This window comes from Heterocephalus glaber, unplaced genomic scaffold (assembly GCF_053883595.1).
Source record: "Heterocephalus glaber isolate CG9 unplaced genomic scaffold, H.glaber_assembly_v1.0 deba00001564, whole genome shotgun sequence".
NCBI classification, from domain to species: Eukaryota; Metazoa; Chordata; class Mammalia; order Rodentia; family Bathyergidae; genus Heterocephalus; species Heterocephalus glaber.
Genome location: NW_028258351.1, coordinates 15,831,281 through 15,857,772, shown reverse-complemented (window position 1 = coordinate 15,857,772; position 26,492 = coordinate 15,831,281). Strand labels below are relative to the sequence as shown.

The 26,492-nt window shown below is 41.4% G+C and overlaps 1 protein-coding gene, 1 non-coding gene and 1 pseudogene across 5 annotated transcripts in view; 2 read left to right on the top strand and 1 right to left on the bottom strand.

Annotated features, from left to right (window-relative positions):
- Zzef1 (zinc finger ZZ-type and EF-hand domain containing 1) overlaps nt 1-26,492 on the top strand; it is a 140,751-nt gene that overhangs the window by 27,098 nt on the left and 87,161 nt on the right. For all 4 annotated transcript variants that reach the window (XM_013076794.3, XM_013076795.3, XM_013076793.3 and 1 more), the window contains exons 8-18: nt 409-587; nt 4,733-4,831; nt 8,969-9,060; nt 11,858-12,006; nt 16,391-16,502; nt 17,739-17,951; nt 19,697-19,797; nt 21,049-21,215; nt 21,823-21,956; nt 23,417-23,487; nt 24,393-24,507. In XM_013076794.3, the coding sequence (XP_012932248.1) occupies nt 409-587; nt 4,733-4,831; nt 8,969-9,060; nt 11,858-12,006; nt 16,391-16,502; nt 17,739-17,951; nt 19,697-19,797; nt 21,049-21,215; nt 21,823-21,956; nt 23,417-23,487; nt 24,393-24,507 (1,432 nt within the window). The remainder of the gene's footprint in view (nt 1-408; nt 588-4,732; nt 4,832-8,968; nt 9,061-11,857; nt 12,007-16,390; nt 16,503-17,738; nt 17,952-19,696; nt 19,798-21,048; nt 21,216-21,822; nt 21,957-23,416; nt 23,488-24,392; nt 24,508-26,492) is intronic.
- Nucleotides 1,839-2,698, bottom strand: LOC147823875 (membrane protein FAM174A pseudogene; annotated as a pseudogene).
- LOC147823874 (signal recognition particle RNA) lies at nt 12,975-13,274 on the top strand. The gene has a single exon (XR_015443313.1).

Sequence of the window (26,492 nt, the reverse complement as noted above, 5' to 3'; positions counted from 1 at the left end):
CTGTGCTTCAGTGAGCCCTGAAGACATAACTGTATTAGACAACAAACCAGTCTTGAGATCCAGGTAGATTTAAAAGTTCAGGGTAATGTGTTTAAAAAGGCAGAGAAGTGCCAACTCATTAGCCAAGTCTTCTTAAGGCAGAGTCACTGTAGTAGCTCATTAATTTTTGGCTGCTATGTATCATTTAATATTTATGTAGATTAAGTTTGCAGAAGTGAGAATTTAATTCCCTGGTCCCCTGGATTGATTTAATTTTCCCTTAAGGATTTTAAGAATGTACTTTTGATAAACACATAAAAAGCATATGGAAGGGTAATTTTACTTACAATCATTGGTTACATGAGTTCGAGCTGTGAGTTTTTTCTCATGTTTTTAAAAAGTGAAAATTTTTTTGTTTGCTCTTTATAGCTGCTGTTCTACCCCAGAAGTAGAACTGACTCTTCTGGCTTTTGCACTAGCAAGAGGAAGTCTTGCCAAAGTGCTGAACTCTCTGTGCACCATTACGGACCACCTGGACACACAGTATGACGCCTCATCCCTCATCTCCTCCATGGCATCAGTCAGACAGAACCTGCTTCTCAAATACGGTAATGACCTGGGCACGATGGAAATGCCAGCAGTGGACAGAGCATAAAGCTATCCTCACTGTGTGTCTTCCTGCCATCTTCCTGTCTTTTCAGTAGTTTGTGAGCTGGGTTGTGACAGTTGTGCCATAATTCCTGGGTGATCATGTCCTCCAAGCCCCAGCCTTTGACTAAAGTTGGTAGGGAGAAGGGGGCTGTTGGTTTATGCATGATAGGATCTGCATAAGAAGACACCCAAGGGTCCCGTGGGCTGTGCACCCGGAATCTATTGGCATAGTCTTTTTGGTCTGGTGGCTCTTTGAACTTAGTCTTGTTTGGTGAAGTACAGAAGTATCTCATTGTTAGGCCAAGAAATTTGAGAAGTTGTAGTACCTCTCATCCAGAGGGAGGAAGTTGGCCAAGACCTGCCATAGAGGGATCCTTGGCTTAGAATTCATCGCTCTGCATCCCTATTATAGCTTCTCAGAAGCACTCATGTCCATGCTTGTTACTGCCTTCCCTTCCTGGGCCCAGTAGCACTTCACTGCTGACCCAGGATGGGGCCCCAGGCCTTCTCAGTACAGGCACCCAAAAAGCTGTTCCCAGTGTCCACTGCCATGGCGTGTGAGGGACAACTTACTTTGCTCTCTTAGCCTCTAGTGGTAGAGTTTATGTCCAGAAAGTTTGGTATTAGATCCCATCCTTTTAAGTAATAGAGGCATTACTGTGATTTTCTACCTTTGGATTAATAAGATATCATGATTTATTTTATGTTTAAATTTTAAAGTCAGGCAATTGATCGTTTGTAAATCCAGTTTCCCCCCTACATTTGGAAAGGTATTTTATTTTTGGAGAGGTGGGGGCTCAGAGCATCCATGGCTTGGTGCTTTAGGGAGCTGAAGTGTTTGTTCTTCAGAAAATTTTACAATTCAGATTAGTAGTTGTTGGAACAGGGAATAGAGAGTAGGGAGGAATTCATAAGGCGAACTGCATTACTAGTGATGATCTTCTATTATAGCATAATTGATATTTATTGTATTATTAAAAGAAAAAAAATTTTTTATTGCATACAATAACTAATTTATTAATATTTTAAAAATCCAAACAACATAATAAATTTGGCTTCTTTCCCCCACAGAAATGGGAACTATATTTCAGTAAAGGACAATTTAATTATTTTTACATACTACACTATCGTTAGGTTTTATGGTTCTTTAAAGTATGATACTAGCAAAAATACATTAACTGATTAGTACAGAAAACAGTTTACAATAATGCGGCAAGCAAGAAACAAAAACTCATGAGAAAAAACCCTGGTTTAAAGAAAAATTTCAAATAAACTATCACAATACAATAGTTTATCCCTAACATTAAGCCCATTAATAGAGCACTTCTGTACCTACATACAAAAAATAACAAACTGTGGCATTTATTGCAGCAATACAGCATTAAAGGTCATAATGTATATGACTTAAATACCCCCTCCCCCATTGATATAGTTGCTTCTTATTCCTTAAACATAGAAACTCTGCTCTTCATGGTAGAAAGATGAAGTCTGCTCAGCAAAAGGTACATTCTTATCTTCTAGGATGACTGGCATCAAACAAAGTGTTATCATCCTCATCATTTTGTTCCAAAGGTGTCAATTCCATGTTCTCTGTGTTAGTGTCCAAAACGCCGTACCTCTTCATCTTTCAGTTTTTCCTTCTCATCCTGACCGTCCTGACTACGAAGTACACCAGCACTGCGCCGCTCACCACTATCAACACGGACAGGGCTCGCTGTGTCATGGGCTTGTCGTCCGGGTTGGGGCTCACAGCCTGGCCGCCCCCGACGGAGGCTTCCCCGCCCCGCCCCCCCCGCCCCCCCAGGATTGTCCGCTAGAGCCCTGCCCCGGGGCTGCTGCCATTGGCATTGCCCTCTGAGCCATGAAGTCCTGCGACTTTGGCTGGAGCTTGGCCCGCGACTGCGCCGCGGTGGGACCCGGGGGCAGCAGCGGGAGGGTCCGCGGGCAAGAGTCTGGAGGCCCGGGTGGCGGGCAGCACCGGCGTGGGCCCGCCCAGTGCGGGCGGCAGCAGGAGCAGCACGGAGGGCAGGAGGCGTCGGAGGCAGCAGCATCAGTGCCGGGCCGGCATAGTCCCCAGGCCGTCCTCTCACCATGTCGCAGCTGCCTGGCCCACCACCCTGGCTCCACGTGAGACCAGGGGCGCGCTAGGAAAAGTGGTGGCCGGATCCTGAGCTAAGGCCCAGGACGGCAGGTGGCCGAAAAAAATTTTTGAAGCAAAGCATTTATTGGTACATTTTAGATATGCATAATGATAACATTCATCATAGGGAAGAAAAATATTTTTAGATTATCATAGCAAAAATTAATTTTTAATGTTCTTTTTTTTTTTGGTACTGGAGATCGAACTCGGGTCCTGGCGCTTTCAAGGCAGGCGTTAGAACCACTGAGCTAAATCCCCGGCCAATTTTTAATATTCTTGAAACTTTCAATACAGTGGACCCTTGACTTACGGACTCAATTCATTCCCGAGGGCTGGTTGTAACTCAGCTTGGTCAGTTGCCTTCAAAGTCTCTCTTCTATATTATTTTAGGCCACACTTTCTTCTAGGCAGATCTCAGTGTCCTTAGAGAGACATTGGCCCAGAATCTCTCAATTAACCCCACACAAGAAAGGATGTTGTAATGTTCCTTCCACTCTTTAAGGGTTAAATCTGTTATCTGAGACCATCTGGAAGCATAAGCGGCCGACATTCGGCTCATAACTCAAGACTTTGTTCCTAAGTTAAAACTAAAATTCTGGTTGTAACCCAAGTTGTTTGTATGTCAGAGTGGTTATAACTCAAGGGTCTACTGTATCTGCCTGGAGATGTTTAACAGAAATTGACAGGGGTGGGTTTGGAGGAGGGGAGGATGGGAGACCCTGGCCAGGTTGGAGCATGGGCTGGAGGGAGCCAGGAGAGGTAGTGGCTGAGGACTTTGGGATATAGGGAAGAGTGGCCAAGCCTGGGCCTTGAGGCTGGGAGAGGGGACCCTAGGCCAGCACAGAGATGCTCCTGCCTGATGCTATTGCTGGCACCTCTTCCTCTAGCCCCGGGGTGCGGATGGGGCACAGATCCTCAATTCCCCCTCTGAAGGTTGCCAGATCATATACCTGCCCTGGGGGGAAAACAAAGTAAAACATGATTGAATATATATATATTTTATGTGTATCTTTTACTTTTGGTGTTTTTGGGGGGATACCGGGAATCAAACTCAGGACCTTGCACTTGCCAGGTGGCACAGTGCCACTGAGCTAAATCCCAGGCCTTAGTTTTGGAGATACTGTCTTGCTATGTAGTTCAGACTGGACTGGAACTCACTAGGTAGTCTGGGCTGGCCTCCAATTCATGCTGATCCTCTTGCCTCAGCCTCCCAAGTGGTGGGATTACAGGTGTATACCACTATGCTTGGCTTTTTTTTTTTTTTCCTGTTTTTTTGAGACAGGGTCTTGCTGTATAGTTCAGAATGGCCTTGAACTCACTATGTAGTCCAGGCTGTCCTTGAACTTGTGGTAATCCTTCTGTTTCAGCCTCCCAAGTGAGGGGATCACAGCCATGGGTCACAGTGCACAGCTGATTTATATATTTAAATATAATGCCATAAAACTGATCATTGGCTTCAAAACAGTATCTTAGAAACCCTTCCCAAATGTATTGCTTCTGTGGTATTAGCCCTTTTTTTTTGATACCGGGGATCGAACTGGGGTCCTTGGCTTGCGAGGCAGGCGGCGGAACCACTGAGCTAAATCCCCAGCCCTGTGGTATTAGTCTTTATGCTGTAATGTGCTTTGTTTCTTAACAGTGATTATTCTAGAGCCCTTTCTTTGGAATCATTCAGGGAAATAAGCTGTACTTTGTCTTGTTCAGGAAAATGGAGGGATAATATCAACTTTTGCCTAATGTTTCTGCCCTATTTTAGCTTTTAAGTGGGTAAACTTTTGTCAGAACTCTGAGTAGCCACAGGCACACCCCACTAGTTTTGTTTTTTGTGGGGGTGAGTAACAGGGTTCAAACTTGGGACCTTGTGCTTGTGAAGCAGGTGGCGGAACCACTGAGCTAAATCCCCAGCCCCTCTTTTTTTTCATAGAGGTAGCTTAAGTCTTGCCATCACTTTTCTTTGGTCAGGTAAACCTCTCCAGTTGACTCTTCAGGCTTGTGATGTCAAAGGAAAAGAAGACAAGTCGGGACCTGAAAACCTCCTTGTGGAACCATGGACGAGGGACGGTGAGTGGTGGATGAGCTGTTCCTGCTGTTCCTGCTGAGCTCAGGCAGATGTATGTTTTGACAGTGGCTCCTGTGCAACTTTTGTGGTTTAGTTGTAATCTCTGTAGGTGTTAGTGACCTGTAAGAGTTTCCAAGTATTTGGGAGCATGCAGGCTATTCAAACCTGAAGTTTTGAAAAGCAAAGACTCTTCCTCTTAGACTAGGAAAAGCTATTGTTTTAAAGTTTAGGTTGTCTTTTCGTTGTGTTGTCTTGTAGTATGAAGAAACCATATTGCTAAAAGCATAATTAAGAAGGGCATTTCCCCACACTGTCTGGCACCTGACAATAGGAAGCCTCACTTATCCCTAGTGGCAACATAATAATTGCTGATGGGTGCTTCAATTTGTGGGCAGCACTTTTCTTCATCCAGAGGGTGTTTGTGACCCCCTTCCTCATCCCTCCTGATGGCCACCTGGTTTGTGTCCTACGTGTGTCCCTTTTCTACTCACTAACTGCTTTGAATCTTACCAATTCAATAAAGGAGGTTGAATGTTCCCACAGTTATAAAATACTGAAAGGGCCTGGCCTTCCTGCTTTGGATTTGTTTTCCCCTTGGCTTTCCTCACAGCACTGTAGTCTTTATATATTGGTGCTGCCTTTTCTCTATTCTGTGTCCTGTATCTGTTCTCAGTACCAGTGACCCTTAGGAAAACACGTGTTCCCGGTTGCACCCCCATCCTTGGTGGTCCTCTTAAGCAATTGCCTTGTACTGGAAGTTTCTCTATAGTCTTCTTGAGAGCTCAACCTAGGCAGAGAAGTTTCCTTCACTACCTCTGTTGCCTGCAATACTGGAAGTCACAACAGGCCTTGTCACTTGCTATGCAAAACCATGGGATTGGGAGGAAACTGTGGCAGCTCTTGTCCTTTTTTCTCTCCTCTTCCCAAGAAAAACAAGACCACTTTGCTAGAGACCCTCTGTATTTTTCAGTCACTCTGAGGAATTGGAATTTTTGTCTCTGGAGCATGTGAAGGCAGAATCTTCTGACCCCAGAGTATGGAGTCTTATCACTGTGCTGAGTCTGACAGAACCAGAGGGTTGTGTTGGGCTGGGTTTGGTTTGGTTTGCTTTTTGTTTGTTTGCAAGACAAGATGCATTTGTCAGCTCTTTTGCCTGATCTTATTTGAATACTTTGTTATTCTTCCTGTGTCTTTCACCTGTCCACCTCTCCTTTTGCCCCCTCTCGCCGCATGGGTCGATTTTTAAAATCCAGCTCTAGCCAATGGATTTGGTTAGGTTTGGTTTGGTTGGGGTTTTTTGGGGGTTTTTTTGGTACCTGGGATCGAACTTGAGACCTTGCGCTTGCGAGGCAGGTACTGGAACCACTGAGCTAAATTTGGTTGGTTTTTTGAGACAGAATCTCATTATGTAGTCCATGCTGACCTTGAACTTGCCATCCTCCTGCCTTAGCTTCCCAGCTACAAGCATTTGTTATTGTCCTTCTGAGCAGCTCAAGGGTGGGATGTGAGTGGATATAGGCAGGAGCCCTCAGCTCCTCCTGGGTCTCCCTTTGCAGCTTTGGATATTTCTTGTAACTCCGGTTCTATGTGGATCTTTCTTACTCTATTACAAAAAAATGAGCCTGAGGACAAGAGGAAAGTCCTTACAGCCAGAACTTCTGGGTTTGGAGGAGTGATGTTTTCTTCTCTTTACAGGGGTAAAAGCATCTTTCACAAGTATGCTTCAGATTCCTTACTGCAGGGAAGTACCACTTCTTGATATGGACAAAGAGCACTGCAGTGCCCAAGAATAGCCAGAGAACAATTGTTGACATCCCAGAAGACTTTCATTTTTTTTTCTTCTTTCAGTACTGGGAATTGAACCCAGGGACACTACTACTGGCTACAACTCCACCTCTTTAAAAAAAAAAAAAAATTAGAGGGCCAGGGATTTAGCTCAGTGGTTTTGCCACCTGCTGCGCAAGCACAAGGACCCGAGTTTGATCACTGGTACCAAAAAAAAAAAAAAAAAATTAGAGACAAGGTCTCAAGAAAGTTTCCCAGGTGGGACTTGAACTTTCAATCCTGCCTGAGCCTCCCAGAGTGCTAGGATTATAAGTATGTGTCCCATGACTGGTCAGAAGGCTAACATTCTTGAAGGTCATGGCCCCTTTGTTTGGTATTTTAAAGGAAATCTGGCCAGTGGAAACTGAACTGATAGGTATATTAAATCCTTTAAATCTGTGATTGATTGTTTTCCCTGTCATTTTAAGAGATTCAGTTTGACAAGAAGGAGGCAGGGCGTCAAACAGTTGTAGATTGCAAAACTAAATCTACAAAAAAGTTACTGTGTGTAAATCACAATTTAATATGCAAACTGGTTTCTCACCAAAAAAAATGCACAAAGGTTTTATTTATTTAAGACTTTTTTTTCTTTTAAAACCTAAATGTGTATCTGGTGGTGATATTTAAAAAGGTCTGTCTAATACTGTTGACTTAAATTATGGCTTCATCTACCTTGAGATTAATTTAAATTGCTGACTAAGCATGTAACTTCTAAGCAATATTTTAGCCATTATCATAGATTCTTTTTTAAAAAGAATACTATTTTAAAAATTTTGTCTTACAGTAGATTTCTTTAAATAGAGATCATTCAGACCTCTGGGAAAGATGACAGTTAAATAATTAGGATAGTTTTTGGTATAATTGTTAGAGTTATATGCATTTCTGGCAACATGGTATTACTATTTGATCTAGATCATATAGTGGCATCTGAATTAGTAAAACTTCCTTTGAATTTAATTTTCTTGGATTTAGTGACAGATTTTGCATATTGTCTTATGAAGATTCAGCCTCATAAATTTTGTTTTATTGAATTTGACACAAAGTAATAAAAAGCATGTGCTGCACTTGGTTGCATACACCTGTAATTTTAGTACCCTGGGAGGCTGAGGCAAGAGGATTGATCACAAGTTTGAACCCAGCTTGGGCAACTTAACGAGATCCTGTCTGAAAAAAGATCTGGAGATGTAGCTTAGTGAAGACTCTGGGTTCAGTCCCTGGTGCAAAACGAAACAAAACAAAACCTGAAATTGGCATCAGTCTTTTCATCTTGATAGGCAGAATGATGTAGAACAATTCAGGGTCCCAGAAGGAAGGATTGTTTAGCGCTGAGCCTGGGCTTGTATTATATCATTTAGAGAGATTTGAACAAGAGGCACCCTTGGGTCTAAAAGACAACCTTTTTGGGTGGTTAAAAGATAATTAATAACAGAAAATGGTAAATCACAGCTCTCATACAAATATAAATGATTACATGTCAGACTTTTTATTAACTGATCAAGAAACCAGTAAGATGTTACATGTAATTCAAAGGAGAATTTGTAAAATGCACATAGACCAAGAAGAATGCTGAAATTAATTTATAGTTAGATAAAGATTGCTCAGTATCCTTGAAGAATAATCACCTATATTTCCTTAAAGAACAGCTTTTATTTCTGTGGAAAAGAATCACTTTTATTATTATCAATATTCTATAACTTACATAATTGTAAAATATAAAAATAGTAAAAGGTGGAGATAACACAAAGAGTGTATTAGACAGGACATCCAATAATCTTCATTTGGCCCTTTCAGTGTCTTTCACAATGTTTCCTAATCAAGTGTTCTAGAAGCTAACTAATCCTTCTCAGTCTCTTAAGTCTGCTTGGCTTTTATCAGACCAGCCAAATATCAGTCATGGTTTTAGATATGGCTCAGGAAAATAATTGGCCAGTCTTTTGTCTCTGAATTAAAGGCATAATCTTTTTTATGTGTGTGTGGTGCTGGGGATGGAACCCATCCTTGCACATGCTCTATCATTGAGCTATATCTCTAGCTAAAGTCACAATGTTTATAAATGTTTGATTGATTGATTTTTGAGACAGGGTCTCTCTTTGCTATCCGTATTGACATTAAGCTTTTGATATAGCCCAAGCTGGGCTCAACTCACAATTCTCCTGCCTCAGCTTCCTGAGTTCTGGTCTTAGAGGTGTGCACTACCACACCTGATAGCTTTATATCTTTACTGTTAACTCAGAGGAGGGTCATTTGTAAAGTTGAGGAGATTGTGCCTATAAAAATGAGTCAGTCATTCTAACTTTAGTTTTCCCTTTTTTCAGGTTTTCTTACAGAGACTGGGAAAACCAGAGCAAGTACTATTTTTTCTACAGGAACTGAATCTGCCTTCCAAGTAACACAGATTAGAATTATGGTAACTCTCCTGCTACCTTCTTTTTTTGTTTGTTTTTAAAAAATTTTTTTTGTTACCAGGTATCGAACTCAGGTCCTTGCGCTTGCACAGCAGGCGGCGAAACCACTGAGCTAAATCCCTGACCCCAACCTTCTTTTTTTTTAGATTAATTTTATTGGTACATTTTAGGTATATAATATAATGACATGCATCATTGGAAATTTGCACCTTTACACAGTCTCTCTTGGTTCTTCTTTTTTCCCCCATTCCCCTGCCCTCCCATCAACCCCTCCATCTCTCCCTATTTACAAAGACTTTGTTATGAAAGGTTTTTTTGGGGGAAAGACTTTGTTTCCCTTTTTTCATTTTCTCATATTAATTCCATTTCCTTCTTTTTCCCCTTTGCCCCTTTTCTTCCTATTTCACATTATCTATTATACCTTTTAGTCCTTACTTACACTTTACGTTTTTTTTCTTCTTTTTTTTTTGTTAATAGAGCAAATTTTATTGATTGATTTTCAAACATTAAACTAATGTTTTTTCAGTCCTGGAATAGACCCCACTTGGTCACAATATATTTACATAAATTTATGTTTTATATGAGTACATAATACATTTTGGTAGGTTTAATATGCCAAAGTTTTGTTTAGAATTTTTGTATTTATGTTCAGTAGGGATATATGACTACAGTTTTTTCCAGTAGTATTATTTGGTTCGGGTATGTATGTATGTATGTATTTATTTATTTTCCTTAGATTCTTTTATTAGTACATTTTATGTATACAATACATTTATATTTATCATTGGGTGCTTGTACCTGTACATGATATATCCAAGTTCTTATGTTTTTCCCCATTTCCTGTCCTCCCTTCACCCCCTCCACCCTTCCCTATTTACAAAGACTTTGTTTCCATTTTTTCCTTTTTTCATAATTTTTCCTTTCCCTTCTTTCTTTTCCCCTATCCTTCCCACTTCCCCTACCCCTTCGGACCTTTCCTTCCTATTTCACATTATCAATTATTCATTTTAATCCTATTTACACTTTTAGTTTCTCACACCAGAGAAACTATTCCTTATTTACACACGTGTCCTATTTATTTCACTTAAGAGTGTGGCCTCAATATGCATCCATTTAGCTATAAATGTCTCTAGTTTCTCGTTCTTTATGGCTGAGTAGTACTGCATTATATAAAAAAAATATATCTTCTTTATCCAGTTTCCAGTTGATGGAAACTTGGGCTGTTTCCAGGCTTTAGCTATTACAAACTGTGCCACTGTAAACATGGGTGCACATATATCACTGTGGTATGATTCTTTTAATTGTATTGGGAAGATACCCAGCAGTGCAATAAGTGGGTCAAATGGAACCTCTAATCCTAGTTTTTTGAGGTATCTCCATATTGATTTCCACAATGATTGCACCAGTCAACACTCTCACCAACAATGGAGAAGGGTTCCTTTCTCCCCACAACCCTGCCAACATTTGTTATTGATTGATTTCTTGATAGCAGCCATTCTTTCTGGGGTGAGGTGCAATCTCAGTGTTATTTTCATCTGCATCTCTCGCATGACGAGTGATGTTGAACATTTTTTCATATGTTTATTTGCTGCTTTTACTTCTTTGTCTGAGAAATGTCTGTTCATTTCACATGCCCATTTTTGAACTGGGTCTTTAAATTTGGGGGGTCGGATTTTTTCAAGTTCTTTATATAGTCTAGATAATAATCCTTTGTCTGTTACACTTTCAGTTTCTCACACTAGAGAAACTATTTGGTATTTACACGTGTGTCCTATTTATTTAATTTAAGAATATCGCCTCAGTGTGCATCCATATAGCTATGAATGTCTCTAATTTCTCATTTTTTATGTCTGAGTAGTACTCCATTTTATAAAAAAAACACATTTTCTTTATCCAGTCTCCCGTTCATGGACAATTGGGCTGCTTCCAAGTTTTAGCTATTACAAATTGTGCTGCTGTGAACATGGGTGCACATATATCACTGTGGTATTCTTCTTTTAATTCTTTGGGGAAAATACCCAGCAGGGGAATAGTGGGGTCAAATGGGACTTCCAGTCCTAGTTCTTTGAGGTATCTCCATACTGATTTCCACAGTGGTTGCACCAGTCTACACTCCCACCAGCAGTGGAGCAGAGTTCCTCTTTCCCCATAGCCCTGCCATCATTTGTTATTGGTTGACTTCAAGATAGCAGCCATTCTTTCTGGGGTGAGGTGGAATCTCAGCATTGTTTTCATTTGCATCTCTCGAATGACCAGTGATGTTGAACATTTTTTCATATGTTTATTTGCTATTTCTACTTCTTTGTCTGAGAGAAGTCTGTTCATTTCAGATTCCCATTTTTGGATTGGGTCTTTAAATTTGGGAGGTCTAATTTTTTTAAGTTCTTTATATATTCTAGATAGTAGACCTTTGTCTGAGGAACAGTTCTGCTACCTTCTTTAATCAATTTTACTACTTTTTTTTTTAAGCAATAGGATTACATTTCAGAAGTCCATGTCACTGGTTTTTCATGGGGTATTTAGTGATTATTTACTCTTTGTCAGGCCTTAGCAGTGGACAGGGATACAAAAATTGATAGATTTATAAGTCTGTGAATGGTGTAACTAAGCATTGAGAAAGGTTCGGAAGCACTTCTTGGGAAACAGCTTTCTTACTTTTCCATGACTTAATATATTTGAATATTGCTTCATTAGTTTGATTTTTGCCTTGAGCGGTTTGAATTTAATTATATTGATTGGAAACAAAACAGCCACAAAACTTGACCCTTTGATGTTCTCCATCCTAATCTCCATTTCCAGGTTCGACGAGGTGGCATTGGTGCCCAGTGTGGGTTGGTATTTGCCTATAACTCACCTTCTGATAAATTTCACGCAGAAGAACACTTTAAACAGTTTGAAAAATATGACAGTTGGAAGCTTCAGGAGCTCAGGCAGTTTGTGAAGAGCAGGTAAGGAGCAAAGCAAAAATCTGTAGAATTAATAAGAATGTATCCCTTCCTTTATTGGTGAACTATGCTTTCTTGTCTTTATAGAAAAGGTACCATAGGGCTGGGTATATAGCTCAGTGGCACTGTGCCTGCCTTGCAACCATAAGGTCCTGAGTTCGATCCTCGGTACCAAAAAAAGAAAAGAAAAGGTACCACTAACCCAACTTAGTGGCCAAAATCATTCATTGCCATTTAGCAGCATATGTGAAGATGTGTGTTGATTTGCTCAGAGCCTTTTACTTAACCCTTTCTGTGACCAGGGCATGCATCTTCAGAATGTCCAGGAATGATACATGCCTGAACTGGGGACAACCTGAGGTCCTCAGTCTTACCTGGCCCCTGGGAAATTCATTCTGTGCAACCCCATCCTTCTATTCATGCTTTTATTGAAAATATTTATTAAGCACTTACTATGAACCAGACCTGATGTTAGGCACTGAAGACACTGTAACAAGAAAAGCGGCACAGTGTCCATTGCAGGGAGCTTCCTGCAATGTACTGGAGACAGACACGCTAAACTTTTGGGGTTAGCCATATTAGGAGAGCTACATAGGAGACTTCTGGGAGCAGAAGGCAAGGTTCCTCACCTCATCTGATCCAGGAAGGCATCCTGGAGCCAGCAAAAGGCACTGTTGCTGAAGGAGGAGTTACAGTTGACTAGCCACTAAAAGAGGTGGAGGGAGGGTTGCCTGAGCAAAGAGAAGTGCAGGTGTGAGGGCCCAGAGATGAAGTATGGGACACTGGAGGAATCCTGTGTTGCTGAGGTGAACTGTGTTAGAGAATGGCAAGAAATAAAGCTGGAGGGCTGGGAAAGGGCCAGATTAGTAGAGGTCTCTTGTCTGTTTCAGGCTTTTGATCAGTAGTGGGATCGCACCTATGAATAACCACTGCACTCCAGCCTGAGCAATGTAGTGAAACCCCATCTCTAAATTAGGCATGGTGGTACATGCCTGTAGTCCCAGCTACTCGGGAGGCTGAGGTAGGAGAGTCTCTTGAGTCCAGAAGTTCTGGGCTGCAGTGTGCTATCCCAGTGGGGTATCCACACTAAGTTTGGTATCAATATTATGGTGACCTCCCAGGAGTGGGGGACCACCAGGTTGCCTAAGGAGGGGTGAACTGGCCCAGGTCAGAAACAGAGCAGATCAAAACCCCTGTGCTGATCTGTTTTGGGATTTAGACTATTCTTTTTTTTTTTTGGTACTAGGGATTGAACTCAGGACCTTGCGCTTGCCAGACAGGTGCAACACCACTGAGCTACATCCCCGGCCCATTTAGACTATTCTTAAAGGATGTGTGGTGGAGGAAGAGAGTGCAGTGTGTTGTGGAGGAATTAGAACTACTCAGGCTCATGCTGTGGACAGCATGGATGAGGAGAGAAAGCACAGAAACAGGAGGGATGGGCAAGGCTGGCACTGTCGCCTAGGAAGCCAAAGATGGGACTGACCTCAGTCAGGGCATTAGCAGAAGCAGTCAACTAAGGTAGATGGGTGAAAGGTCCCTAGAAGATCAAAGCAGCAGGCCCTGGGAACTGACTTGACAAGAGAGCAGCAGAGGGAAGAAGGCTTAGGTGGCACCAATTCTGGGAATTTGGTAGGTAGTGCCTTTCTCTAGGAAAGAAAATATCCCAGGGAGAAATAGATCTGTGGGGAAGATGCAGATCTCAGTGTTGGACCTGCTGAATTTGATGACCTTGGAAGCCCTTGAGATATCTAGTAGCTCACTGGACAAATTGGCCAGGGGCTTAGAGAAGAAGATTGTGCTACAGGGACAGACATAAGTCTGACATGATTATTGAAAACATGAAAATAGGAAAAATCCCTCTAGAAGAGTATGTGGGCTGGGAAGAGATGAAAACTTAAGTTACCATGATGGGTGGCTCTAGATTTAAGGGACAACAGAGAAAAATTCAGCCAGTGAAGGAACAGGAAAAGCAGGGCTGTGTCCTTAGGACTTCAAGGGAAGCAGTGTTTAAACAGGCAAGGAATGGGTGTGGTATCTGATGTTACTCAGAAGTCAATGAGATAAAAGCTGAAAGTGTGTCTATTGGATGCAGCCACCCAGGTCATGGGTGAACCTTGGACACCAAGTTAGAATTCATGAAGCAGAATCCTAGACTTGCTGTTTATGCTCCTGCATTTCACAGGTAACAGTGCTGGAATTAACAGAAATCTTTAAATATCATCTATTATAGCATTACTTATGCTTTAATGTTTGTACAGATCACCTAGGGATCTTGTGAAAGCACAGATCTCATTCAGCAGTTAGTTCCAGGTAGGGCCTGAGACTTTGCTTTCAGTTGATTCTGCTGCCTCACCATGGACTGCACTTCCAAATGCAGGGATCTAGAACTGATCCCTTGTTATGCTGGAATTTCTTTGGCATTCCTGAAAAATGATCGCTCAGCCTCTATGGAACACTAATGATGGAAAATCACTGAATGTCCAGGCAGGCACTGCAATTATTAGAATATGAAGTCTATATTTTTAATTTCTATTTACTGGTCTTAATTTCAGCCATCTAAGTGATTTGAAACAGGTGTTCCTCACTCTTAAAATCTCCCTGCCATTAAACACATATGTCTTTTAAAAAGATGACCTTGTTTTTTAATAATAGCTATAGATGACATCTAATTTTAAGCAGCCATTTCCCACTCTTGGGACATATTAAAATAGATTTTTTTCTCTACACTTTCTGTTAAACAAGGTCTTTCACATCTTATACAGTATGATTTTTTTTAACCTAAATACAGGTTTAATGATTTGGTTCCAGCCTGAGCTACTCTTAAATCATGATTCAGTTGGCCTCCATATTTCATTTCCTCTCCAGTTTGGAAGTCAAAATGTTAATGTGCCTCTATCTTACTGCTTTTTGTTTGTCTGTTTGTTCTGGTCATGTCCTGGCCAAGCGTGGGCCAGGCAGCATGTTCCAGGTTCAGATGCTTGGCTGCTGTGCATATTTGAGAGAACTACTGTACAACTCTTTCCCTATCCTGCCTGCTGTGTGGTGTGGTTTAGTGAGCGGGTGGCTTCTCTGTCCTCTGACACCCTGCCAGCTCTCTGTAGCACAGAGATTTCCTTGCTGACTCCCAAAGAGTGAACTTTTTTTTTTTGGTGGTGGTGGTGGTGGTGCTAGGGATTGAACCAGAGCTTCACACATACTAGGCAAGTATTGTGCCATTGAACTATATCCTCAGCCCTCAAAGAGGATATTTAAAAGTCCTCAAACATGTAATGTGGATGAGACTCATTGACATGGTTTTGGACTAAGCAGATTCCACCTGTGTCATTGGCATTAACTATATCAAAAGGTTTATGCCAAGAAAGACTGATGTTAGGAAGAGAACATTTTTTTCTGTGTTACAGAACCTGGTCTGGATTGTCCTTTCCTGCTTCTTTCCGTAGTTTCCTGTGTTTGTCATGTCCATAGAGAATACTTGTGTATTGCTAGCTTCATAGTTGAGTAGTATAACATTTCAGAAATAATATTTGAAAAGACTGGCTTCTTCTCCTTCATTCCTGAAAAGGGAGTAGCATTTCAGTGCCTGTGTTTGATTATTCGGGTTTTTTTGGTTTTTTTTTTTTTTTTTTTTGAGATAGGGTCTTGCTGTGTAGGTCAGGCTGGCCTCCAACTCACTATGTAGCCCAAGCTGGCCTCAAACTCATGGCAATCCTCCTGCCTCAGCCTCCTGAATGCTGGGATTACAGGCATGTACCATCATGTCCCGGCTGTACCTGGTTTTTAAAGGGAAGTGGCACACAATTTTGTTTCTTCAGTTTCAAGGTTGAAATGCTTTCCTGGAAGGAATTCTTAAGGAATAGGAAGGAACACTGAGACCTGTTAAGGCTGCAGTTTTTATTTCTGAAACTCCCAAGGTCTAAAAGTTCTCAGGGTTTTACCTTTCAGTTGTTCCAAGTGGCCCAAGCTCAGGCTGCTTGCATACACAGTAGCTAGAACTTGGGAAAGGAACTGAACTTGCCTCTCCCTGGATTCTTTCCAGAAGCTCACACTGTTGTATCTTACTTTTGAGACTCACCTAAGATTCCTGACTTCATGTCTCATTCTTCAGTTGAGCCAGTTACCCAGAGAAGCAAGCCTTTTCCTTATTTCCCAAGTTATATCTGGGGCTGACACAATTCCCAGTTCACACTTAAGGGGCTGAGAAATGAAGAAGCAACTACTGTACCTGTTATATTCTGGGAGGTACCACGTGCCACACTCTATCCCCAGTTGTTAATTGACAGGGCTTATATACAAGTTAAATGCCACTTTAATGACGGTTTACTTGTTAGACTATGGAGAATTTTAGAAATAGGAAAATGTTTTGTGATGACTCTTGTGTTTCCAGGATTGGTTGCTCCTCTGATGACCTTGGAGAGCATGATCCTATTGGCTGGTTTGAGCTGGAGGAAGAGTGGGATGAAGCAGATGTCAAGTTGCAGCAGTGCAGAGTTGCCAAAGTAAGCATTAGTGAGTGTGGCCTTTGAGTGTTTGCCTGCTCCCCTCCCTTCATCCTATAAATATGGTCCTAATTGTAAATGTACCAGCCCTGCACCATTGCTGGAACCCTCGAGGGGCATTGGCCCTTAGAAGTTCCTAGTCTAGTGGAGAGATACATGTGTTAGACAGGCTGTGATGAAGAGAGATTCAGGAGGGTGTTGGAACCCATTGGAAGAATTAACCCAGCCTGGAGTTCAGTAGGGGAGGTGACACTGGAAGTTAATTGAGCCATCATCTTTAGCCTGGCTAAGGTGTGTGAAGGGCATCAGGCTGAGAGAATAGTGGGACATAGGTGTGAATGCAAGAGAGATGTTTTCACTGGGTATGAAAGAAATGGTGATTATCTGGCACTGTGTTTTATTTTTTGCAGAATTGTGGATTGAACCCAGGGCCTGTGCACTGAGCTAAATCCTCAGCCATTTATTATTTTGAGACAAGGTCTCACTAACTTACTAAGTTGCCCAGGCTGGATTTAAACTTATAATTCTCCTGTCTCAACCTCCCAGAGTGCTGGAATTACAGGCGTGTGCCACCATGCCCAGCTTGCTTAAATTTTTTTAAATCTCAAATATAAGTCTTAGACTTAAATAAGAGAATTCAGAACTATCTTTATGTCTTATGCTTAGTAGGTGCTCCATAAATATTTGTGTAGTTGAGTAGCTGATTTGGAAAGGCTGTTAACAAAGGTGCTTTCACTGTAAGAAGCAGACACTTGGCACAAAAGTTGGGCATTGAAAATGGCATTAGCTTTGAGCAGACAAGACTGTTTGTTGGGCACCTGGTATATAGGTTACATGTATCATTTGGGGACTGTGAGACAATTCTTTAGGGCACTGACTGTTTTCATTAATATCTGATTTTTTGTTTCAAAATGTCTGCACCAAAGAGCAAATGTACTTCTCTTATTCTTACCCATTTTTGCCTTGAAGAAGGCTACTTCTCTTCTTATTATCTTTACTAAAATCTGATTTCATTTAGCATTTGAGTAGTTTTTTTTTTCTGTTTGTTGTAGATTTTGGACTTATACTTTGTATTCCCTGGTGCTGGGCATGGAAGTACCTAATAATTTAATAAATAATTTAATAGGAGGTACCTAATAAAATCATAGCGAGACCTTCCCACAAAAGACCTTTCACTCTTTTATCATATTAAGGAATTCTGAGTTTGTCTCCTGAAATCTCTTTCATCCTGTCTAGTATTTGATGGTGAAGTTCCTCTGCACCCGGCAGGAGTCAGCAGAGCGCTTGGGAGTGCAAGGCTTGAGCATCAGTGGGTACCTCCGGCCTGCAAGAGCAGAAGCAGAGAAAAACATCCTCTGTGCCCACTGCAGGAAGGAGGCAGAGAGTGTCTGCGGGGGCACTCTGCTCCTCAGGACCCTGCAGTTCATCCAGCAGCTCGCCCATGACCTGGTAGGGTTTCCTCGGTTGGTAGACCACATCCCTCTAGGAAAAATGAATGTCAGTGTTAAGGAAGTGAATACTAACCCTGTCCCTGCCTGCAGCTTTGGCAGTGGGACAGGCATCAGTCTGTGTGGTGACTCTGAAAAGTGGGCGAGGAAAGGTGACCTGTGTTTCACCAGTCAGTGAGGACTAACTGGCCCATAGTCATTTTTGTGAGGTCTCCTAGAGTAGACCTGCAGACTTGTTGTAAAGATCCCCACCTGTGGTTGCCCTGGGAGGCCAAGCCATTTCATAGGATTTGTCTTCTTTAAGTCATAGGAGAATTATTACTGAACTCAAGGTGAATTTTATTTACTGAAATAACTACAAAGTTAGGATTTGCGATCACACACACACACACACACACACACACACACACACACACACATACAATTTTTAATTTCTTTTTTTTTTTAAGTACTATGGATTGAACCCAGGAGCCTGTGCATGCTAGGCAAGAGCTCTGCCATTGAGCTCTACATCCCTAGCCCTTTGTATTTTTTTTTCTTTTGGTTGGTTGGTTTTTTTTGTTTTTTAGAAACAGTCTCTGTATATAGTCCAGGCCAGCCTTGAACTCACGGTGTAGTCCAGGCTGGCCTTAAACTCGTGACAGTCTTGCCTCAGCCTCCCGAGTGCTGGGATTATAGGCATGTGCCACCACGCCTGGCTCTTTTTATTTTTTATTTATTTATTTATTTTCCAATACTGGGGATCAAACTCAGGACTTTGGGCTTGCAATGCAGGCGTGGTGCCATTGAGCTAAATCCCTGGCCCTCCTTTTATTTTGTTTTATACTTGATCTTAGCCAAAAGGCCAAGAAGTGATCCTTTTATTTTGTTTTGAGGCAGGGTCTCATTACATTTTCCAGAGTAGTCCTGAACTTGTGATCCTCTTGCCTCAACCTTCTGAGCAGCTGAGATTGTAGGCATGCACCACCTCGCTCAGATTCATTTGTAGTTTTGATATTTTTACAGTCACTAAGAAAACAGTAATGTCTCATTTAAAAAAAGAGTCTTTCAGCCCATTGGCATGGAGTTTGTGGCTTGCCCCAGGAATCCTAAGGAGCCCGCTTGTGTCTGTGGGCAGCATTGTCCACCCTTAGTCTTCATTCTGTTGCAGGGCACATTCAGAGCCTGGTGACTCAGTGTACATATGGCTTTTTTTTACATATATTATTGAACTTTATGTACAAAATCATTTGATTTCAAATAAACATTTAATGTAAAAACAAACATTCTTTTAAACTGAATTTTTTTTTACATCTACTGAACCATTCAAATGCTTTACCCTCTTACATGATTTCTTCAAAATCTGTCATTAAGGGTACATATAGAAAAGTATTTTTTTATGAATAGAAACAAAGGGATTTTTTTCAGCTTTTATTATGACATAAAAAGTTTACTCAACAGAAGTGATTTCATTACTATTTGGGGGAGGGAATCACCAACTTTTGTGCAAACAATGCTAGCCTTCCTTTTTTTTTGGTACTGGGGATTGAACTTGGGACCTTGCGCTTCCGAGGCAGGCAACGGAACCACTGAGCTAAATCTCCAGCCCCCTTATGGCATTTCTTAAGCAGTTATGCTCTTAATGCTTAAAAGAATGCTAGCAGGGGCAGCCAGTGAGAAGTAGATGCAGCATGACAATATTTCACAATATTTCTCTAAAAGCATTTTTTCCAATTTTACTTTTTCTGATCTTTATAATTTTTTTAGGTGCAGCAGAAGGAAAGTGGCTTAAAATATAAATCTTTTCTGGACTTCGCGGGTCTTGATTTACAGATCTTCTGGAATTTTTACAGTAAATTAAAGCAAAAGTAGGTCAGAATTTGTTATAAGGTGATAATCATAAATAAAGCTGAATCATAAATAAAGCTGAAGACAATGAGTTTTGCTATTCTGAATGTAGTTTTTTTTCTAAAATTTTTTACTTCCTGCTAGTGTATATTGTTCTGATTTGAAAGATTTGGTTGTTATAAAAGATAATACCTCACCTTTCTAAAAAATATTTAGAAATTGTTTCACCAATATTTTCATATTTGACTGTCCTCATAACTTTTGAGATAAGCAGATCAAGTGTTATAGTAGTAGTAGTAGTGCTATACATGTTGAGCACCCCTAATCCAGACATCCAAAATCTGAAACTCGCTGGGTGTGGTAGCGCTAGGCTATAATCCAAGCACTTGAGGGGTTGAGGCTGGCTACATAATGAGTTCAAGGCCAGCTTGGATTGCATAGTGAGATCTTGTCTGAAAAAACAAAACAACAACAATAAAAAAAATCTGAAACTCTCGGCAGGCCACAGTGGAAAATTCCACACCTGACCACACGTGACAAATTGCAATCAAAATGTGGGTTCACTGAAAATATAATATGAAATTACCTTCATGCTGGATGTATAATATGTACATGAAACAAATAAACTTTGTGTTTAGATTTGGGTCCTATGCCCAAGATAACATGTTATGCATTTGAAAATATTCCAAAATCAGAAAAAGTCTGGAATCTGGAAACACTTCTGGTTCCAAGCATTTTGAATTAGGGATACTCAACATGTATTCTCATTTTACAGATAAAGAAGCAGGATTAGAAGTGAATTTCCTTCCCCACAGTGGGTCATCAGGCGGGATTTGTGTTTGTAGACTCTTAGGATAGTGTTCTCTGTGTTCCACCAAGCCTAACGCCTAGAGGAGAGTCCTTTGTAGGCAGCTCTATGAGTTTGTCTACTTATTTGTTTACTTGTTTGTTCTTATTTACTAATTAGTTTTTTGAGACAGAATCTCGCCATGTAGCTCAGGCTGGTTTTGAACTCACTAAAGGCCCACACTAGCCTTGCACTCACAGCAGTCCTCCTGACTCAGCCTCTCTCCCGAGTGCTGAGATTGCAGCCATGTGCCACCATGCCCAGCTGGCAGCTATATGACTTTAGAACAGGGGTGGCAAACCCATGACATGCATGCCACAGTGGGCTCTTTGTGTCATTAAAAACTAAAAGGTTCACCATCACTGCTTTAGAGGATAAAAGCAACTTGCTCTTTTGCTCACTGATGTTCTTTGTCTTTCTGCAGCCCAAGGGAAGAATGCATCTGTGCTCAAACCCTGCTACTGCAGCTCCTCCAGAGCTGCTTCTCAGTGCTGCAGCGAGATGCACTGGCTGCCCCTGAGGAGAAGCCTTCAACCCAGTGCCTAGGAGAAGTGGAGGCTGCCAAGGCACTCTACATACACTTATGTGATGGTAGGGGCTTGGTGTGTCCTTGAATGCAGCCCTGTGCCGGTGGCCCACAGGCCTCTTGCTGTAGAGAAGAGGAGGTCCTGTGATCATGTGCAGCAGAAAGAGATCTCGGCTGTGAAAAATGAGCATTTCCTTAGATGCTGTTATGAATTGTTATTTAGAGTTCAGGATTTTTCCTTCATCAACTGACTTCTCTTCCTCCTTGTTTCAGATGTACAGCTGCCTTATGTTGAAGGGTATTACTGTCACACTGTTCAGCCCTAACTTCAGTCAAGATACTGGGAGGAGGCCAATAGATTGAGGGGGAGAGATTGTAATGATAAATTGAGGATGAAACATGTGCAACCATCTGACATTATTTTTAATGCTCTGCCAAGTCGTGTCACAAAAGGGTACAGAAATAGTGAAATAAACTCAGTCACATAGGCTTTGTTTTAGTTAAATGTAAGCAAAAGTAATTTTCTTATACTGCCTCACCTGTGCACAAGTATTTCTTTGCTCTAGTATTAACTATAAAATAGAGTGTGAGTTTGTAGGCCAGTTATAGCAGAGCTATATTGTAAGGGAATAGATGGAATATTAAAGCTGATTCCATTGTTCATTTTTTTAGTGGTAGATAGAGTAGATGGAGACTCTGTGCCCATGGAGATATTAAAACAAGAAGTCAGGAACACCCTTCTCAATGGAGCTGCCATCTTTTTTCCTGATCGACAGACCCGGCGGAATCATCTCTTCACCATGATGGTAACTATCATCAGGATCCCATTCCTCAATTCTATGAGATCTGTTAGGCTCTGCTTTCTCTGAATATACGGTCAGTTTAATTTTCCAAATGTTTATTGATACTAACTGTACGCAAAGCTTCATGAGGCACAGATACCGAAGGACACGGCACTGTTCACAGTCCTAATCTCTGTTTCATAACCTGTTATCTCAAAAAGTCAGTGTAGTCTCCATCTTGTGACTTTCCTACAACCACATTTTCTTTCTCAAATTATGGGAAAATTTAAAACAAATACAAAAGTAGACTAAAGGGTATAATGAATCCTTCCAGTCCCCAAATGTACTCGTCACCTATCCTTGACAATGATAAAGTCAGGCTAATCTTATTTCATGTGTAATGTACCTCACCACAACCTAGCATTATTGGAAATAAATCTTTGACATGTTTTATTTTTAAATATTCCAGTATAACTCTGGAAAGAATATATAACCAAATTTGAATCCTCAAGTGGTTTTTCTCACCTTCCCAGACCCCTTCTCCATGTTACTCGGACTAAGTACCAGGGGTGAAAGATGCTTTCAGGATCTAGAAGCATTATGTTACCAAGTAGAATATCCTGTACAAAGATCTGTTCTATTTCTTTACTGGAAGCCTTTGCCAGGAGGCTGGTAAAGGTTTTTTTTTTTTTTGCTAGCATGTGTTCCACATGAAAAATAGAACATATAATTTCTTGAATGACATCGGTCTCTTAGCAAAGCAGCCCTATCTCTTGCCCTTTGCCCGTCCCATCAGATAGCAGTTGTGAGTGTTCTTTTTTCCCTTCTCATGCTGATGAAATGAACAACACTGCTGACCTGTTACAGTGTGAAACAGTTCTCTCTCCAGGTGATCATGTTGATTGTGACTACATCTTATCTTCCCCACTATCCTAGGCCATGCAGGGCTCCGGACTGTAAGTTCCCTGGGATCCCCCTCAGTAGTTTGTTTGCACAGCAGTAGGTGTTCCATATATTTACTTAAGAAAAAAAATTCCTCAAAGCAGCCCAGTAACCCCATCAGGAGGTCTGTTACCATAGACTCGAAACCTGTAGGACAAAAGGGAAGTTTTGATTCTGTTTAAAAACAGTTCATAGGAAGTGTGCTCTATCACTGCCCTTTGCTCTTGGCATGGCATGTCCAGTAATGAAGAGTATTTGTCTTCTGGAGGTCTGCTTCCTAGACATTTCCATCAGGCTTTTTTGTAAGAAAACTTTCAGATGTTACCTTTGCAGTGAACCAGAGTCACTTGCCACCTTCTGTGTAGATGGTTGGCTGTGCTGCCTCCTAGCACTGGACTAAGTTTTTACTGGGTGCTGTGAAGAGTCTGCTGACCAATGCTTCCTCATACTCAGGAGCAGTGGGTGGTGGTATTTCATGCTGCTCTTGGTCCGTGGGATATCATGGAATAGAGTTTCTGAGTGTACACTTTCTGGTTTTGTAGAAGAATGTCTCTGAGCAGGAGCACAAGCAGTCCCTGCAGCTCACATTCCGTTCACTGTGCACATATTTTAGGTAAGTTTATAATTCTTTTCAATTGTAGAATAGTTCAAACCTCTGCAAAGTTGTTTCCTTGAGTGATCCCTTCTTTTCATGTCTTTTGGATTAGTACTTCCCTTGCCCAACTAGAAAGACTCTGGAGTAAGTAGTTCATAGGCACAAGAGTGACTGAAGTAATGATTAAATAATATAATAGTCTTGTCAAGTCCCAGCCATTATAAAACAAGTTAGAGTTGAACCCATTGAGGACTTCTTTGAGCACTTCAGTTTCTAAGTGAGTCTTAAAGACAAAAACTAAAACCAAGGGGGGTTGGGGTCCTATACTCAGTGCTACAAGCCCACTAGATTAAACCAACTACAAAAGCACAGAGGTGGTAGTTTACAGAGGAAGCAAGCCAGAAGGGGAGACTTTGGAGATTTGTCATGTTTTGGCTACCAGAGAAGCTAACAAACCTGTAGATTGCATTTCTACAGGTCTAGACTCTTGAAGGAGGGAGGGGACTAATACCCCAAACACTGCCTACAAGATGGACTGTACCTGGTATGGATGGTAGTCTTAAAGGGCTGTCTGTATAAAAGCTTTCAGAATCGATTAGCAAGGATGATGCTAGAGCTTGGGGATGTCATGTGAAGAACATTTGGAGACACAGGGGCGTTATTACCCTGGATTGTCAAGTTACGAATCATGAGAGTAAGTGTATTTCACATTGGTGGTTAAAGTGATTAAGGCCTGGAGGATTTATGAGTCTGTGATTGTGGGAGGACAGAGACCACAGCCTGTCTTCCTGATCCAAACTCCTCCCACCCCATGGAACTGGCACTGAAATTTCCCTGGGTTCTTTTTTTGGACCTTTTTAAGATAGAAAACATGAAATCTCCTTCCCGCAACCAGGTGTTGTGACTAGTCTGTGTCCTTTCAGTGATAAGGATCCGGGCGGCCTTCTACTTTTACCTGAGAGAAGCGACCTGGCTGGCATGAACATCAGCGAAGTCCTGGCGGTCATGAACACTCTCCTCTCTGTGGCTGCGCGAGAGGTACTTCACAGCTGCCTCCCTGGCTTCTTTACTTCATGCTTTGCCACATGAGGTCACTGTGCTGCCCCCATAGCCTTCATTCACAGTGTGACTCTCCTCTGTTACTTGACCATTGTACATGAGCACAGTGGCTTCCCAGCCAGCCCCTGCAGAAAGGTGAGCAGCACTTTCTTACCTGCGCCTGGGTAGTCAGCAAGGAGCAAAAGCACAGAAGCTCTTGTTAAGACTTCCTGTGCAAAAGAGGAATGGATTTGTCCCAATTCCCTCGATAGTATCAGTCAGTAACCCCAGCACTTAGTTGCATATTTGTGTGTGAATTTTGTGAAAAGCTATTTTGGATTTTTTTTAAAAAATTAAGATTACTCAGCAAATGTATAGGCTAATCTGAAACTATAGTCTTTTCTATGCTAATGTTTTTGCACTTTTTTTGGTACCGGGGATCGAACTCGGGACCTTGTGCTTGCAAGGCAGGTGCCAGAACCACTGAACTAAATACCCGGCCCTGCACTTTTTTTTTTAACATGAAGGATTTGCTTCTCAAAATGTAGTTCATACTTCAACTGGATCAGGATTACCTGGAAAATTTGAGAGAAATTTATATTTCCAGGTCCTAGCACAAACTACTGGCTTCAAATCTCTAGAGATAGACTTAAGAATGTACATTTTCCTGGGCAAGAAAGCATAATCGCTATAATTCTAGCTGTTCAGGAGGCTGAGGCAGGAGGATTGAAATTTAGAGGCCACTGGCATCACAGACCATGAAGAAACAAGATGAAAACACACAGGAGGGAAAATACTAGGATTCTTTTTCTAGAGATCTAAAACATATACAAATAAAATGCCTCAAAGGCCAAAAAAAAGAGAAAGAGAAATAAATTTAGAGGGCAGACCAGGCAACTTAGTGAGACACTGTCTCAAAATCAATAAAAGGACTGGGGATGTAGATCAGTGGTACAATACTTACCTAACGTACTTAAGGCCCTGAGTTTAATGCATAGTACTGTGGGGGAAGAAATTCTTAACTTTATTTTTTGATCAGTGTTCTGTTTTTTGCTGTCATATTAATGTTCTGTCCTTCACATTGTGCTTATTTCCATTATCGTGCCTATCTAAGTCTTCTTTAAAATTTTCACTCCAACCTATTGCTCATCAATATTTGCTTTTTTCCCCACTTACCGTGGCTCCTTCTAATATCTGTCTTTATTTCCGCCATTTTCCACACCTTCCCTTTCTCCTGGAGCACATTGAAATTCTACCTGATCCTCAAACACCTGAAGCCTTGTCTAAGCTCTTGGCCTGTCCATCCTTCCTTTGGAGTTACATCCTCAGTGCCTTTGGACAGAAAGCTTCAGGGTTGTCATGTATTTCCTCTCCCCTACCTATCTCCCTTTGTCCATCTGTCCATCCCTCCCTCTGTCTCTGCCTTCCTTCCTCCCTCCTTCCCTCCCTCCCTTCTGTCCTTTTTTTCTCCCTTTTCCTCTTCTTCCACCACCTAGGAACTCTCACTGAGCTACATCCCTACCCCTTCATTCATTTACTTAGTAGCTACAGGACCTTACTATGTTGTCCAGGCTGGCCTCGAACTTTAAATCCTCCTGCCTCAGCCTCCTAAACTGCTGACATTACTGGCAAGCACCACTGGTTTTCATAAATATTGCTCAAACCTGGGCCATTTGACTCTGGGTCTTCTCTTTTCACTTGGTAACATTTGCTGTAAGATGCATGTGGGAAAATGGAGTGGCATTTGTCCAAGAAAATTTCCCATAACTGTTCTCATATAGAGATCAAATACTTGTTCTTTCTTCTCTTTAACTCACTGATACTCTGATACAGAGTAAGTTACAAGTGTCATCAAATCTCCTAGGCCAGAGTTCACTGTAGCCATTGACATAGTTTCCTAAATCATCTTTCAATAAAAACATTTATGGTTGAGCTGGGCATGGTAGTAGACATCTATAATCCCTGCTGAAGCAGGAAGATCCCAA